This window comes from Dicentrarchus labrax, unplaced genomic scaffold (genome assembly GCF_905237075.1).
Source record: "Dicentrarchus labrax unplaced genomic scaffold, dlabrax2021, whole genome shotgun sequence".
Taxonomy (NCBI): domain Eukaryota; kingdom Metazoa; phylum Chordata; class Actinopteri; family Moronidae; genus Dicentrarchus; species Dicentrarchus labrax.
Window position 1 is genome coordinate 18464895 of NW_026136703.1, and position 15009 is coordinate 18479903.

The window sequence follows — 15009 nt, forward strand, 5'->3', positions numbered from 1 at the left end:
GCTGCTTGTACAAAAACTCATGTGCACACACATGCACAGGTAACCTGGTGCGATTTGTGCTGCCTCCTCTGCTTAACACATGTCTCATCGCAAGTCTGGTGTCTCTTTCTTTTTAGTTCGGAGCGTACTCTGAGCCAACAGAGGTGACGACTGCGGCAGGTCCTCCTGGCCAGTGCGGGGCGCCACTCATCAATCTCACCAACAACACTTGCGTAACGCTCAACTGGGAGGTGAGACAAACAATACACTATGTGATAATTGAAAGAAAGAACCACTTTTATCTGCAAAGACTGGCCACATTTCTTAAAGCTGTCTAAAGAAGCCCAATATTTCTTTTTCTGGTTCTACTGACCTATAAACCTGCCACTGTAAATTTGGCTGTCTGGGCGGTTATGAACAAGAAAACCCAGGAGACTGTTGTTCATAGCAATCCAATTCCCCTGGATGATGTATCCAAATTGAAGAAAAAGTCTCTGGTGTTGTATCTTGAATTCAATAAAACCTGTCCCTAGTAGTCTATCCATTTGGCCTGCTTTGTTGTGGCACTGTATTTCTCAATATTTTTTTTAATTAAAACTTTCCATTCCGTGAGTCAAGTTGGGTTTTTGTGTGTTGCAGAGTCCTGAGGGTTCGGGTACAGACATCTCTGAGTATCGTTTGGAGTGGGCGAGGGAAGACGAACCCATGGAGCTGATCTACTGTGGATCTGCCACACAGTGTGAACTGTCAGACCTGACACCTGCCACAGATTACTGCTGCAGGCTACAGGTAACACATAAGACATACACTCACACCTACTTATGGAATAGGTGAAATACATGTACAATTAACACATCCATGCACAGGCACACAGAAATGTTTGCTTACAAGAAATCGCATAAAGCACATGAACTATACTAGACACACACAAACATACACAGAGAAACAGTTGCAAGCATGCCAGAGACTCATTCAAGACACAGACAAATACACTACACTTGCATACAAATATCAGCCAAGGGAGCTTCAAAATCAAGAAACACGCACTGATAAACAGAGACCAGCGAAAGGTTGATGATGATCGTTTCTATTTGCGTTCTTACTCTTAATCTTGTGCATAAATAAGTGCGCGCACACACACACACACACACACACACACACACACACACACACACACACACACACACACACACAAATCATCTCTCTTTCTTCTTCTCTCCTAATGTACCCTCTGAAGCTATGAATCCAATAACAGCATGTTTTATGGCTCACTTCTTTATGGGCTCGTTTATAGTTTAGAGGACAGCACGAGGTCATCCGAGCGTCCTAATCAATGCTTTTGTGTGTGTCTATGTGATTTGTCTTTGTGGGTTTGTGTGCAGTAGTAGTGAGCATGTGTGTGTTCATATGTGTAATAATAGGACAGATGTGCCTCTTAAGAAGAACACTCTACTTGAACTCTCTGTGACGTCTTATGTCCTGTACCTGTATGATCCAGTGCAGGTTCACCTACTGTAGCTCGTAACTTTAAATAGCCAGACTCACACAAAGATAAGGTAAATTAAGAGGTCCTCAGATTCCTTTATGTTTTGCAATCCTCGCCAAAACATCTTTGACAATTGATGATAAATTAGAAATACTACTGAAATATAAATTTTCTTGTCGGACCCTCAACGTATGTAGATAGTTTACTGCCAAGATAAAGTAGTAAGTCAAGACTTTGCACAAGTGCACGCTGCAGAATGCAAAACACGCCTTCTAATCCTTGATGTGCATTCACGTTGATGAGGCTGGGCTTTTCTTGGAAAGTGGTTACAGTACATTTTTTCATGAAAAAATAAGCACTCCTCACATTCTTAGAAGTGCTGTATAATTTTGAAAATTACAATAAATCCATCACTCCACGCAGACAGCTTGTTTTGTCTTGCTTGTTAAATTAAAAGTGCACGTTTTGCTGTCAGATTTAAAGAAATCCAATTATTTTGAAAAGTTTCAGCCTTTAAAATCTAGCAGATGTATTCTTAAATATCTGCTATATGCTGTCCCCGTTTCAGGATAGAGGATACTTGAGTTGAATATAAATGTGTGACACACACCACAAGAAATGGACCAATGTTCTTTCGCAGCTAATTTGAATTCCTCTCCCTCTGCTGATTTTCTTGTCTTCTTTCATTCTTCATGTCTTTTTCTCCCCTCTATTTTACTTTCTCTTGCTCTTTGTCCTTGTTAGTCTTTCTCCTGCCAGTTAATTTAACCTTTTTCTCCTTCCCTTTTTTCATTATCTGTTGTGTTGTCTCTCCATTCATCCTCTTCCTTTTTTCCCCTCTCTTCACCTCTTCTCTGTCCTCACATTCCTGCATCTCTTCTCCATCTCTCTCACCCTCTCTGTGCTCTTGTGTCCAACTCAGGCGGTGAATCAGGCAGGTGCTGGTCCTTACAGCGAGCAGGTGAGTTTCCGGACCCCGGCGACAAATCCTGACCCGGTCTCCTCCCTCACCCTCCTGGATCTCCCGACCTCCTCGGAGTCAGGTCACTCCCCGTCTACCTGCCTCCTCCTGAAGTGGGACGAGCCGAACAGCAACGGGGCGGACATCAGCTCCTACGTCATCACCCTGGACGACCAAACCATCACTGTGGAATCAGGGACAAGTCACCTTGTCACAGACCTGCAGCCAGACAGCGAATACAGGTACTGTCCATTAACATTAGATGTCAGAACAACTGAACCTGCTCATGTCTCTCCAAACTTTTCAAACTCCATGGCCAGAATCTCAAATTGGAAGCTTAGACTTTAAAAGACAACTGCAGGCAAAGAGGAGAATGTTTATGTTCATGGTGTGATCTGTTTTTATTATAAAGTCACCAGTTTTGTTTCATGAATATCAAATATGTTTGCATAACTGCATCAACAGGTTTTAAAATACTCTTGTTAAGTTTATTAAATGCACCAACAGACTACAATAATTATCTGATAATGAATTAATGATAAACTAATAATAGTATTTCTTCACTTCATGTTATGGGTAATACAATTATACTATATTAAATATAGAGAATGTTCATCCAAAATTTTAATTTTACAGGATATGAATTGGTCCATTGGTAGCAGTAGTAGTTTATAATAGCTGTAGTAGCCTGTATGATGTTTGCATCAGCAGTGATGATGGACCCTGTTGTACTCGAGCAGCAGTAAACAACTACTCAGTAATCTGAATCACCAGCTACTGTTGTTATGCCTCTGAAAGCAATTCTGTGATTACCCAAGTGTGTATGTGCAAGTGATTGTATTGCTAGTTCTTTGAATTGAGGGGGGAAAAGGAAGGGGTATCCAAGGTAGGGGGACATGTAAAGAGGCAGAGTGATCACACACACCATTGTTTTCATTCTGAGGTTGTTTTTGTCCCAATGTCACTCTGGTCTCTTGCATAATGGCTTCCACTGAGGCAAAACACGGTGCATGTGTGTGCTTGTGCGTGTGTGTGTGTGTGTGTGTTTGTGTGAGGGAGAGTGTCCGTCTGTGGGAGTTTTTGTGTGTGCCAATGACGGTAATTCTAGTTGTTATTTACAGCAATGGGGTACTTCAAATTATATTATTCATATTTTATTTGTGTCTATGGCTTTGTGGAGGACCACAGTAGATGTTGTTTGCTCTGTCTGTGTGTGCTTTAGTGCTAGTTTCAAATGTTTTCATTCTGAGGTTATTGCTAATAAATGATGTTTAGACTTCGGGGGGTTTTCCTCTCTGCTGTCCATGTTGGAGATAACTCTCAATAATAGCAGTATTAGTATTAGTTGTTTTTTTTTTTTTTACATTTTACAGATTAAAAACTAGTACAGACCTCCGCCAAGGTGTTTTATTTGTATGGTGATATTTAAAGTGGCTGCTATGTTATCTTGTATATTCAGTTACAGCACACCATTCACTTACATTAAGACGGGATGGCGCATGCGTGATGAATTCAGTTTATTTTGCCATGGAAACCGGTGTCCTAATCGGAATGTTAACAAAAGTGAAAAATAATTTGTGTATGCGCCCCGTAATTTTTCTTCCTTGGTCCATGTTACACCCTTCCTTTCACAAAAATTGGGCCAGTAGTTTATCTCTAATCCGACTGACAGACAAACAAATGGCACCAAAATCACAACCTCCTTAGCAGAGGTAAAAAAAAGTCTTCTACACCTAAACCTCCTATACTACCTAAATGTGGTAATTATTTATTCCTTTAAATTTATTTTCTAATTACACTTCAAGTATTCACTGAAAGCTTCATAACCTTCAGGTCTGCAAACATTATGCAAGACATCTTTTTGTTTAACATTTTTTTGGCAGCATCAGTGATTCTTTCCCCCACTTATTTACCTTATGAATCTCTGCTTAACACCATCACAGTCCATTAATAATGTGAAAAGGTAAGTCTGTAGAGACACATTAAGAGGATAACTGCAACCCTCACACATCACTGAATACAGATTCACTAAAGCAGCAGTGGACTGGTAAAGAAAATTACAAAATGTCACTTACTAACATCAAGTAAAGGAAACAATGTGTTGCATGTCAACATTAACTCCATTAGCTATTGTCGTTAAAATAGATGCATTTGCAGGAAGGTACAATTATGTAGGACATATGGTTACTTGATGCCTTATGATTGTACAACAGCTGAAGTTTAGAGAAAAAAAAGATCTTTTCTCTTAGTTTTCTTCATTATGTTGTGAAACAAAAACTGTTCTGAACTTTGATATGTAAACCCCCACATAACTAAACGTAATCCCTCATCATCAAAAGCTAAGCTTCCCTATCTTTCATTTTCTTCTTCCTTCTCTGTCATCATCATCTCTTATCTATATGCTTAATTACCCACTGGATGGATGAACATTGCCCTTTCTCCTCTGTCTTCACTCAGCTGCATGAATTATAATGAAAGGTTACAGTTGCAAAGAATCTGCAATTAAATGTCAGCTGGTAGGAGCTCTCTAGCTGAGGGCGTCTGATATGGTTGCTAATCAGCTGATCAGACATTGACAGAAAAACATTGTGGAATGGAGATGGATTCCTAGAAGAAAGGCAGCAGGGGAGTTTGAACAACAAAAATCCATTAATTCAAGTCCTTTTTAATTAGTAGTAGATCTGTTTGTCCTTCTGTGTGTGTGTTTGTGCACGTGTATCTTTGTTTTTTTTTTTTACAACATGGCCATATATTAGAAAATCAATCAAGTTAGACAAAAAAAATTAAAATATTAAAAGTGTTTATATAGAGGAAAAAATGGGCCAACACTTGAATGTATCAATGGGGACTCGATGTATCGTTTTTACCAGTATGTTGCTGTGTTTATACAGTGCCTGTGTGTTTCTACATTGAACTGGCTGTGAAAACAAATCTCATCCTGGAGAATACATTGAATTGCAATGGGAGAATGGTAGCGGGTGAAGGGATCACAGAAGCTAATCAAAGCTAATACACCAGATCAGCCTCTTTACAGAAAATTACTCCACCATTAGAGAAAAAGGTCTGAAAACCCACTGAGAGCACACAAGGTTAAAATATTGGCATATATGTTGTGGAAACACCAATTTTATTTTTCCCAAAACCTCAAGTAAAGTCCAATCAGTTAAAGTTTCTGTAACGAACAAATTGTAATTTGTCTCTCTTTCTGGCTCGCAGTGTACAGATCCAGGCAGTGAATGACATTGGCTCCAGTCCCCTGAGTCCACCCCTGCTGGCAAGGACACGCCCCCTCCCTCCAGCCCCACCCCCTCTCGAATGCTCAGCGGCTGGCCCTCAGAGCCTGAAGCTGAAGTGGGGCGAAAATGCCAGCAACACACACACTCGGGCCCTGCTTGCTGATGACATGGTCTACACACTACAGATGGAGGACAAGAACCACAGGTGGAGTACACACACCACTCTTATGTCATTGTTTACCTTTTGGTAGAGACTTAGAAGGGTCCAGCTGACTATATTTCAGACCACATCTACAGGGTAAAGAAAAGATAAAATGTCAAACACGCAAAACATACTTATTTCATGTACACATCACATAACAGCTCCTAATTAAAGCATACAATGCATTATTACATTTAAGAGAGACAACAAGAACCCCAGCTTTTGTTCACACTGTACACCTAATCATATATGCTTTGTTGTTTGATTTTAAGTAATTCACAGAAACTCCTATGTACTTTACAACTCTCTTGCTTAAACTAACAATGGACATGAAATGGCTGCATCGTGGACAATGAAGTTCCTTCTTCGTGCTGCTTGCCCAACAGTGTGTGATACATCTCACAACATGGAGGAAGCTCCATAAGAACAAACTTTGATGCGCATTATGGTTGAAATCAGTATCTTAATATTGATTGAATATTATTTTTTCTGATATCAATATATATTACAATATAGCAAATACATGCAAAAGCACATGGAAATACAACATAATGAAAGGAATGCACCAAACTGTGTTCTACTGTACGAGCTGTACAAGCCACTGTACATATTTGCCAAAACAAAAACTGAAATGACTCAGTTGACTTTTAATTGCAATTCTCTTTTGGAACAGAGGATTTGGCAGAATGCTAACTCAATATGTTCATATTCTCATGAGGCAATTCCAATTAATTCCTTATTTAATTAATGCCCAACCCCAGCTTACATTGTTTACTCTAACAGAAGTAGCAACCGTCAACCCTGATCTTTTTTAATTAGCGTAAAAGTGAAAGAGCCATTAACTGCATTATAACTGTTTTTACATGAATATTAATTATTATTATTATTATTAATTGTTCTAAATGTTTTTTTTCTTGGGTTTGTGGACTTTTTAGTCAAGATAGGCACTAATCAACACTATACACACATCTGCAGACACAAGACAATATTGGTATGATTGAAACTGATGTTCCCCTCAGAGGATGTGCTCTCTAAACCTCTCGGCCACCCTGTGCACCACATGTCCACACGGACTCCTTAACCCACAGCTTAGTCAATACACCAAGAAGGTCAATACTACACACAAACCACAGACACTCATACACTTTTTTTCTGTGTGTGTGTGCGGTAACCAGATGTACCAGTGAGTAGTCACGTTGAAAGCATCAGTAGCCAGCCGGGATACAGCCTCCAACAATCAACCCTCCATTTAACTGACTGGTCAGACGGGAGTGACAGACAGAGAAACAGGGAGTCAAAGAATTAGCAGACTGATTTGTGTTAATGTTAGCGCTTAGTACATCCACCAGAAATAGCAAAGAGAGATGAACAAAGACGTAGGAAGTAGACTAAACTGAAAAGCAGTAAAGAGCCCCTTTTGTCTGACAGCCCGTCTCCCTCTGTCCAGCCCTCTACCATTCAGGTTGGCCGGTTATCAGTGTTTGAATTAAGGCTTGGCTGGCATCAAGTTGGCACCTTGGCACCCCTGGAATGGTCCAGAGTGCAGCAGGCAACAGATGGGGCTCTATCTGGCAGGCTGTGATCTGTTAACCTCTCCGTCACACACACACACACACACACACACACACACACACACACACACACACACACACATGCATACAAACACACTCCCTGATAGCCAAATTAGAACAGCTTTCACAGTTTAGAGAGTTTTATTTACCCTTTTCCAATTGGCACAGTGATTAGCATGGTAGTATGCTACTGTGTGTGTGTTTGTGTTTATGACCATGCTTGGATACACTAGTGTATATATGCATATGTCTGAATCAGATGGTATTTTGAGAATCATCCCGACATTTGTTTCAACACGCATACGTGAGGAAGTGCTGCATAAGCATGTCATTTGCTGAGAATTTAAGAAAAAACATTTGCTTAATGGATTTCTCGTTTTTTCCTTTGATTGTATGCATTTTATAGCCTGTGTTATGTTTGATAGGCCCAATCCTACACATACACAGTTTAAAACACAAATCTGTTGGTCTTAGCAACACATTAATAATGCACTTATGTTTAATTTCTTTCTGCACTTTAAAATGTTTTTCTGTGTTTTGGATGAAAGGTTTGACACTGAAAGAAATTTGAGAGGCTTTTGTCAACTATTTTAGACGAGAGAGGGGGCCAGGGTTTGTTTGTGCCCCATCGTGGTAGCTTTTTGTTTGGTCTAGAAATAGCCTAATTGGTCACTAATATCATAGTCATTATTTCATGATCATTAGTTTCGAGTTTAAGTATTTTTGGAGTGCACACATGTCCCTTTTTGCTCTCTATTAGTACACTTTTAGGAGTGGTTGATCCAAGTGGGAGTGAATTAAGGCTGCGTTGTCCATTCAGCGGGGATGATGTTTTTCGACATTTCTGTACCCTCATCACAAAATAAAACATAGCACAATATTTGTTTTTCTCCCAGAGGTTTTGGATTTTTCTCCATTTTATCTACACCATAATATGCAAATGATTGACTTCAAATGAATGAAGTGGAGGTAAAATTAGTTTTCATGAAAAGAAAATTGAAATTTTGCAGTCCCTGTTACTTTGGGTTGGAATTTGTTCAGGATTTATATTAAGGGAATATTTGATTATATATTTGAGAATAAATCGCAACTGAATTTGTTTCAGTTCATAATCACTATTCCCAGATTTAAGGTTTCATAGCGTCCAAGGTTGAGAGTAATGGCTATTTAGGCCTGTTATAAAAGCTTAAGTTTATGGTTACGTAACATATCCGTTTTTTTCTTGTTTAAATATAGCTTTGAAAAGCTACCTGTTATTAAATGGCAGGGAAAGAGGGAAAGGGAAGAGGAGATTTTTTGCATTTAGCATTTAGCATTAGCACCCATTTCCAGAGTTATAAGTAATACAGATAAAAGTAATATCATATCCACCCAGCCCAACACAGGCATTATTTCACTTTCTCCTCTTCATATCTCCATCATTTCCTCAATGAGGGAAAAAACTATAATTGACTGAATTGCTCCATAATGTTGATGTGTAATTCCTGACTCTTTTTAAGCCTAATTGCCTTTGCTTAGAATTCATTACTTGCAGCTACTGGTGGTTGTGACAGAACATTTAGGTGTATTAGCGGTTGCATTAGCGGTGCATCACCATTTGTTGAAATGTGTGTGTGTGTGTGTGTGTGTGTGTGTGTGTGTGTGTGTGCTGTTATCACCAGATGATTGGATGGATTGAGCTTGTTTACAGGGCTCCTCCTCCTTCGCTCCTCTTCTTCCCCCTTTTGCTTTCTCATCACACACCATTAGAATGAATTAGCAGGAATTTTTATCATTGATGAAATTGCCATGGCAACCAGCTGCTTCATTTCTAATCATAATGTATCGAGGGAAATTGGAAGGACATTTTGAAAAAAGAGAAAATATCAAATGCTTTGTAAACAAACATATTGAATAGCCAGCTGCAATTTCTGCAAATATAATTTCAGGATTTTGCCAATAAATTCCATCAGTGTCATTTTTTAACCAAATGGCATTACTGGCTATTTATGTTTTTGACTTTGGCTGTCCCCTGTCTCTCGCTGTCTCTGGACGATCTAATTCATATTTATTCATCTGATTTCATTGTGCCCCCTTTCCAATACTTCTTCCCTCCCATCTTTTGCCCTCTTTGTTTTTCTCCCATCCACCCCGCCACATCTTTGCAGGTGTGTAAGATGATAAAGAAAAGCTGTTGTCTCAAGTTCACAATATTGAGTCCCCTTTGTTTACTTTCCTCCTTTCTCCTTCTCTGTCCTGCTTTCTCCCACAGCTTATTTTTTCCATTCTTATCTCCATGTTTGCAGACTTGTTGCTCATGCTCTGTCCTCTCTCGCTTAGAGCTTCTTATTTTTCACACTGTTTTCTTTTCTTTTGCCCTTTAAGCTTTTTCTCATTTCACTTTCTCCTCTGTCCGTATTACCCAGAATACCTTCTGGCTAGCGGTATTGGGAGTGTAAGGGCGCCATGGCAACACAGGCAGTGTAGTGCAAAGAAGGTTTGAAGCTCCTGACACAATGGATTTTTAAGATGAATGCAGGTGGAAGAAAAGGCACCAGGGGCAAAGCTTGGGTGCAGTTGCTGTCATTCATAACAATTATCTATTAATATGTCCATCGCTATGTCTGTCCACCCTTTCATCCGTCTTCCATCCCCTTTTTTGTCCTCCTTTTTTCAATTAAATTCTTCCATCTTTTCATCTATCCAGTGTTGCTGCTTTATTTCTCCATTCACATTGTCTGCTCACCGGTCACTCCCAATTGTTTATTCATTCTTCCATGTTCTTAATTTCTCTATCCTTCATCTTTTTGTACACTCATTTGTTTTACCACAGGAAGCAGTGCAGCCACTTTGAAAATAAGTTGTTTGTTCTTCTCTGTCTCTAATGCTAATCTTATCAAGAAGTATCCATGCATGATACATCCATATCATTCATTAACTGCTTAAAAACATGTTTACTATAATAACGGATAACAAAATTATAAAAATCTCCTTGTGTACATTTTATGATGATGACAACTACACTAATTTATTGTGGATATAATGCTATTTCTGTCAAATGGATAGCGTAATTAGTTAACTCTCTTGCTAAACTGTCTGACAATCATGATCATATGGAAAGTTTTCAAGTTTCCACTCGCTTTTGAAAAAGAAAAATGCTGTTTGATGAGATGTTTGACAAAGTTTTGCCAAAATAAATGTTAGCTTTTCTGCCTGTGATTGGTGATTTTAGGCTCCTTGAAACAGCATTGTGTTGAAAATTGACCGGCAGGTGCAATCAAAGCAGTGCTTGCTGATGTCTATATCGTACAGCTCAAAAGGCGAACTTGACAGACAAAATGAAATAAATAAACTTCTAAAAAATCCAATACTGCATTCCAATGAATTAACTGCAGAAAAAAAATAGAACAAATCTCAACAATAACACGTCCTTGCTTGACTGCTTCTAACCTCTCTGTCCTCCTCTGCTCCTTGTTGTGGTTAATTGATCGACTGTTTGGCTCTGGACCAAGGGTGCAGTTTCATCTCATTAACTTTGGCCTGGTAATATTGTGTGTGTGTGTGTGTGTGTGTGTGTGTGTGTGTGTGTGTGTGTGTGTGTGTGTGTGTGTGTGTGTGTGTGTGTCTGTGTGTGTGTCTGTGTGTGTGTGTGTGTGTGTGTGTGTGTGTTGTCTGCCCTGCTGAGTGTTAATTGCTTTGATGATGGAAGCTTATGACAATGGAAAAGTTGATGTATTAACTGCATATACATAAAAATTACAAATTCTCCAGCCATGTGGTTGTGGCCATGTGGGAGACTCAAACACACATCGCATTTACATTGAGTCCAGTGAACTAATTCTACCAGCGCTGGGTGTGTGTATTAACTGTAAGGCCTGGCTGTGAGTCGAGGGATTAACAACATCATATATCAGCCGGAAAAACACATCACTTCTCTGTAGTGCAGCTACATAAAGAGCTCATCTGGAGTTATAGCCTTCTGCTAAACCGTGACCTCTCTCATCTCTTCTTTCTCTCTCACTCTCTCTTCTCTTTCCTCTTGCAGCAGATCCTCAATCACTGTCTCCACTCTTATAATTACCAGTCACCTCTCTTTTCCTCCTGCTCTGTTTCTCCTCTCCCTCATATCGTCCTCTGACTTTCTTCCTCTATCACTGCCTCCTATCTTCTCACTTGCCCCCGTCACCTTTGTCTTTCTCTCTCCCATAACTTCCTTTCCCCGCTCAGACTTTTACCCTATGTGCTGAAAAGCTGATAGCGGAGATAAATAAGCCCTTCTCAGCTCAAATCCCCATTTCTCCCTGACTCACTCATTCGCTCACTTATCATCTCTCCTCTAGTCCATCAATCTGTCCATCTAGCCAGCCAGAAACGTTTTTTGGTGCTCGTTTTCATCAGATTTGTGACTATGGCCTGTCAGTATTCGTCCTGTGTGTTCATAAATCACCACTATCTTTCTTAAGGTGCACTCTCCTCTGTTCCCGCCAGCATCCCTGTTTCTTTTCAAGGTCTCAGCTACTTATTTCTTCGAGGAAATCCCACTTAAAGGCACCATATCATAAACCTATGAGTTACCAGCCAGTTAGAGGTAAATAAACCATTTAGGCCAATATTTGAAGTAACAGGAGTTTGTTTGGATAGAAACTGATTTATTTCTATATGGTTAGGCCAGTAACATCATGCACCATAAGAACTTTTAATAGGCACAGTTAACTGGTAATGCCTTCTGTGAGAAGTCATTGAAAGTCAAGGGAAACTGCATCAATCCAGTCCTGAACATGGTCTGCATCAGTCCCCAAAACTGGTTTAGTGGATAGTGCAATCCAAGTCCAATCCCATCGATGCCTCATCCCTCACTGCTCTTGTTAACCAAGGTTTTTAACTGAGCTTGTCTATCACCACATCTCTGCCTTCCCAGTAATCTATTCATAGCACTATCACTCCTTTCTCTCGCCTTCACCCCACTCTTCACCTTCTCCTTTATCTTTGACTCACTTTTTCTTCGTGGCCTCTCCGTCGCCCCTCATTCTCATTTACTGATTTCTCTCTAGATTTGTGATTCATTGTCTCTCCCCTCCTCTTCATTATGTTCTCTGTACAGGTTTGTGACGATTTACCGTGGTCCCAGCCACACATACAAGGTCCAGCGATTGACCGAGTCCAGCAGCTACAGCTTCAGAATACAGGCCATCAGTGATGCTGGGGAGGGTCCTTTCTCTGACACACACACCTTCTGCACCACCAAGTCTGTACCCCCTGCCCTCAAAGGTAAACTGCCCCAGGCAAAGTGTGTGTTTGTTTGCATTTTGTTGCAAGGTGAAAAGTGGGGGGATGATGTATAACATAAGAACAAGCTTGACCTCCAGTTATGTTATACCTAAGCTAAGTTTTATCTTTTGAAGAGCTGATTCAGCTGGCTCCAGCAGCTTAGGAGTTACACTGAATGGCCCAAAAGAGTTGATACACATACAGGCCAAAAAAGGCAATAGATTTGTTTCTGTTTGGCTGTTAGAGATGTCATGTTTACTGGTGCCTTGCTTGATTATTGCCTCCAGTATGTGGTCTTTGCTGTAAACTGAGAGGCAGTAGCTTATTATAGCTACAATAATCACAGTAAAGAGTATCCTCTCAGGATATATAACTGGAAAGTATTACGGGTATGACTGTGAGGCTGTGAATGTGCAGCACAGCATTGACATATCCATAAACCGCCTCAAGGGTCCAAAAGGCTTCTGTAAAACCATAAGCTGTGCATGTGTGTCCGAAAAGTTCCTCTGCAAATCAGTTTTCAATCAGAACGATAAAGAGAAGTACAGATAAATGAATAAGGTCCCTGGTTACAGTTGAGTAAAATGTATTATGTATTTTGCACAGCAATTAATGCAGTCAGAATTAAATCATCATTGTTGGGTTATTATTTCCGGTCTAAAATGGCGTCATCCCCAAAGGATATTGCTTTGCAAAACAATTATCAAGACTGAAGAAAATGATTCCACATGAGTGATCCATTCTCTTTGTTGTGGCTTACATCCAGTATGACATGCAGTACCTACACACTTAGTCTAAACAGCCATTAACATGACCACAACCATTACTGCTGATATGGAGCATTAGATTCTAGGAGGGAGATGGATGTTAGCATTTACTAATAAATAGGTGATTAGAAATAGCTTTCATCTGGCCTTCCACATGCATTATTGCAATAGTAAATGCTCCAAATATTGGTTTTATATTGTATTACTTTTATGTAAGTATGAAATCCTGTCGTGTGATTGAAATCATGTTTTGTTACCAATTATATCAACAGCTCCCAGAGTGCAACAGCTGGAGGGAAACATGTGTGAGATCACATGGGAGACTATCCCACCAATGAGAGGAGATCCGGTGAGCTACGTGCTCCAGGTGCTGGTGGGACGTGAGTCAGAATACAAACAGGTTGGTCTCACACAGACACACTCACACACACACACACACAAGGTCATATGAGGATAGTATTGAGAGCTCCGGTGTCTCTGTAATCCGAAGTCCCTCTTCAATTATTTGATTTACTCTTATTTTTGTGCAAGTGTGTACGACTACTGGGAGGATATTTTCTAATCTCCCTGAGGAACAGAAAAATTTAGTTTGAATTGATGGGGAAGGTATTACTGAGAACTCAACTGCCTACACACGTAGACATGAATTTGCACATAGAAGGATGACACTCACTCACACACAGACACAGACACTCTTACACTCACTATGTCTTCCTGGCACTGAGAAATACAGCATTCTGAAACTGAAGGTAATTTGCAGTTCCAGCAAAACTTATTGAATTGTATTGAAAGATTTTAATGAGACTCACAACATAGAAACAAGTAAAAAAAAGATTTTGGCAGCGCTTGGAAGTATGGGATTGGGGGGCTGGCAGTTGGAGCGATGAGCAGACGAGTAGACTGCAGACAAAAAGACATTTGTCTTCAAGCCTGTTTTACTCTCTGTTATTGAGTTACTGAATGGTTGGAAGGAAGAACTGCTGGTACTCACCAGCGAACACAACCGCAGCTGTGTGTGTATGTGTGCATGTGGGGGTGTCTGATGTGTATTTGCTCATTTGATTATGTGTACACACATCAGCTGTCAATACAAATCTGTGATGCTGCTTGTCTGATGTTTGTATGCTTCCCTCTCTGTGGCTTTGTCTTTTTATTGTGTGTGTTTCTTATTCTCGCAATGAGATAAACAGTGAGTGACTGCATACATACACTATTGTTTAATTTACCAACGTCATTCATGAGTACGAAAAGCAGGAAATTCTGAAGGATAAAACTAAAAATCAATACACCTTTTGTGTAAAACACACGCACACTTACGGTCCACCTGCTGCTTTAAAATGAAATGAAAACTTAGGAGTTAGCTGCTCTCACACAGACAAAACATTTCACTGTTCCTAATCAACTGCGACTCAACTCAGTTTTATGTATATAGCCCCATATTACAAATCACTGATTTGGCTCAAGAAGATTCACAATCTGTACAGCATACAGCACCCTCTTCTAATAAGAAAAACCCTTTAACGGGGAAAGATGGAAGAAGCCATAGGAAGAGCAACCGAT

General features: G+C 39.9%; 1 protein-coding gene across 3 annotated transcripts in view; it reads left to right on the forward strand.

Moving 5' to 3' along the window:
* Window positions 1-15009, forward strand: part of fndc3ba (fibronectin type III domain containing 3Ba) — a 96653-nt gene that overhangs the window by 76134 nt on the left and 5510 nt on the right. For all 3 annotated transcript variants that reach the window (XM_051396372.1, XM_051396373.1, XM_051396374.1), the window contains 6 exons: window positions 117-230; window positions 619-768; window positions 2388-2668; window positions 5643-5867; window positions 12516-12682; window positions 13722-13849. In XM_051396372.1, coding sequence (XP_051252332.1) covers window positions 117-230; window positions 619-768; window positions 2388-2668; window positions 5643-5867; window positions 12516-12682; window positions 13722-13849 — 1065 coding nt within the window. The remainder of the gene's footprint in view (window positions 1-116; window positions 231-618; window positions 769-2387; window positions 2669-5642; window positions 5868-12515; window positions 12683-13721; window positions 13850-15009) is intronic.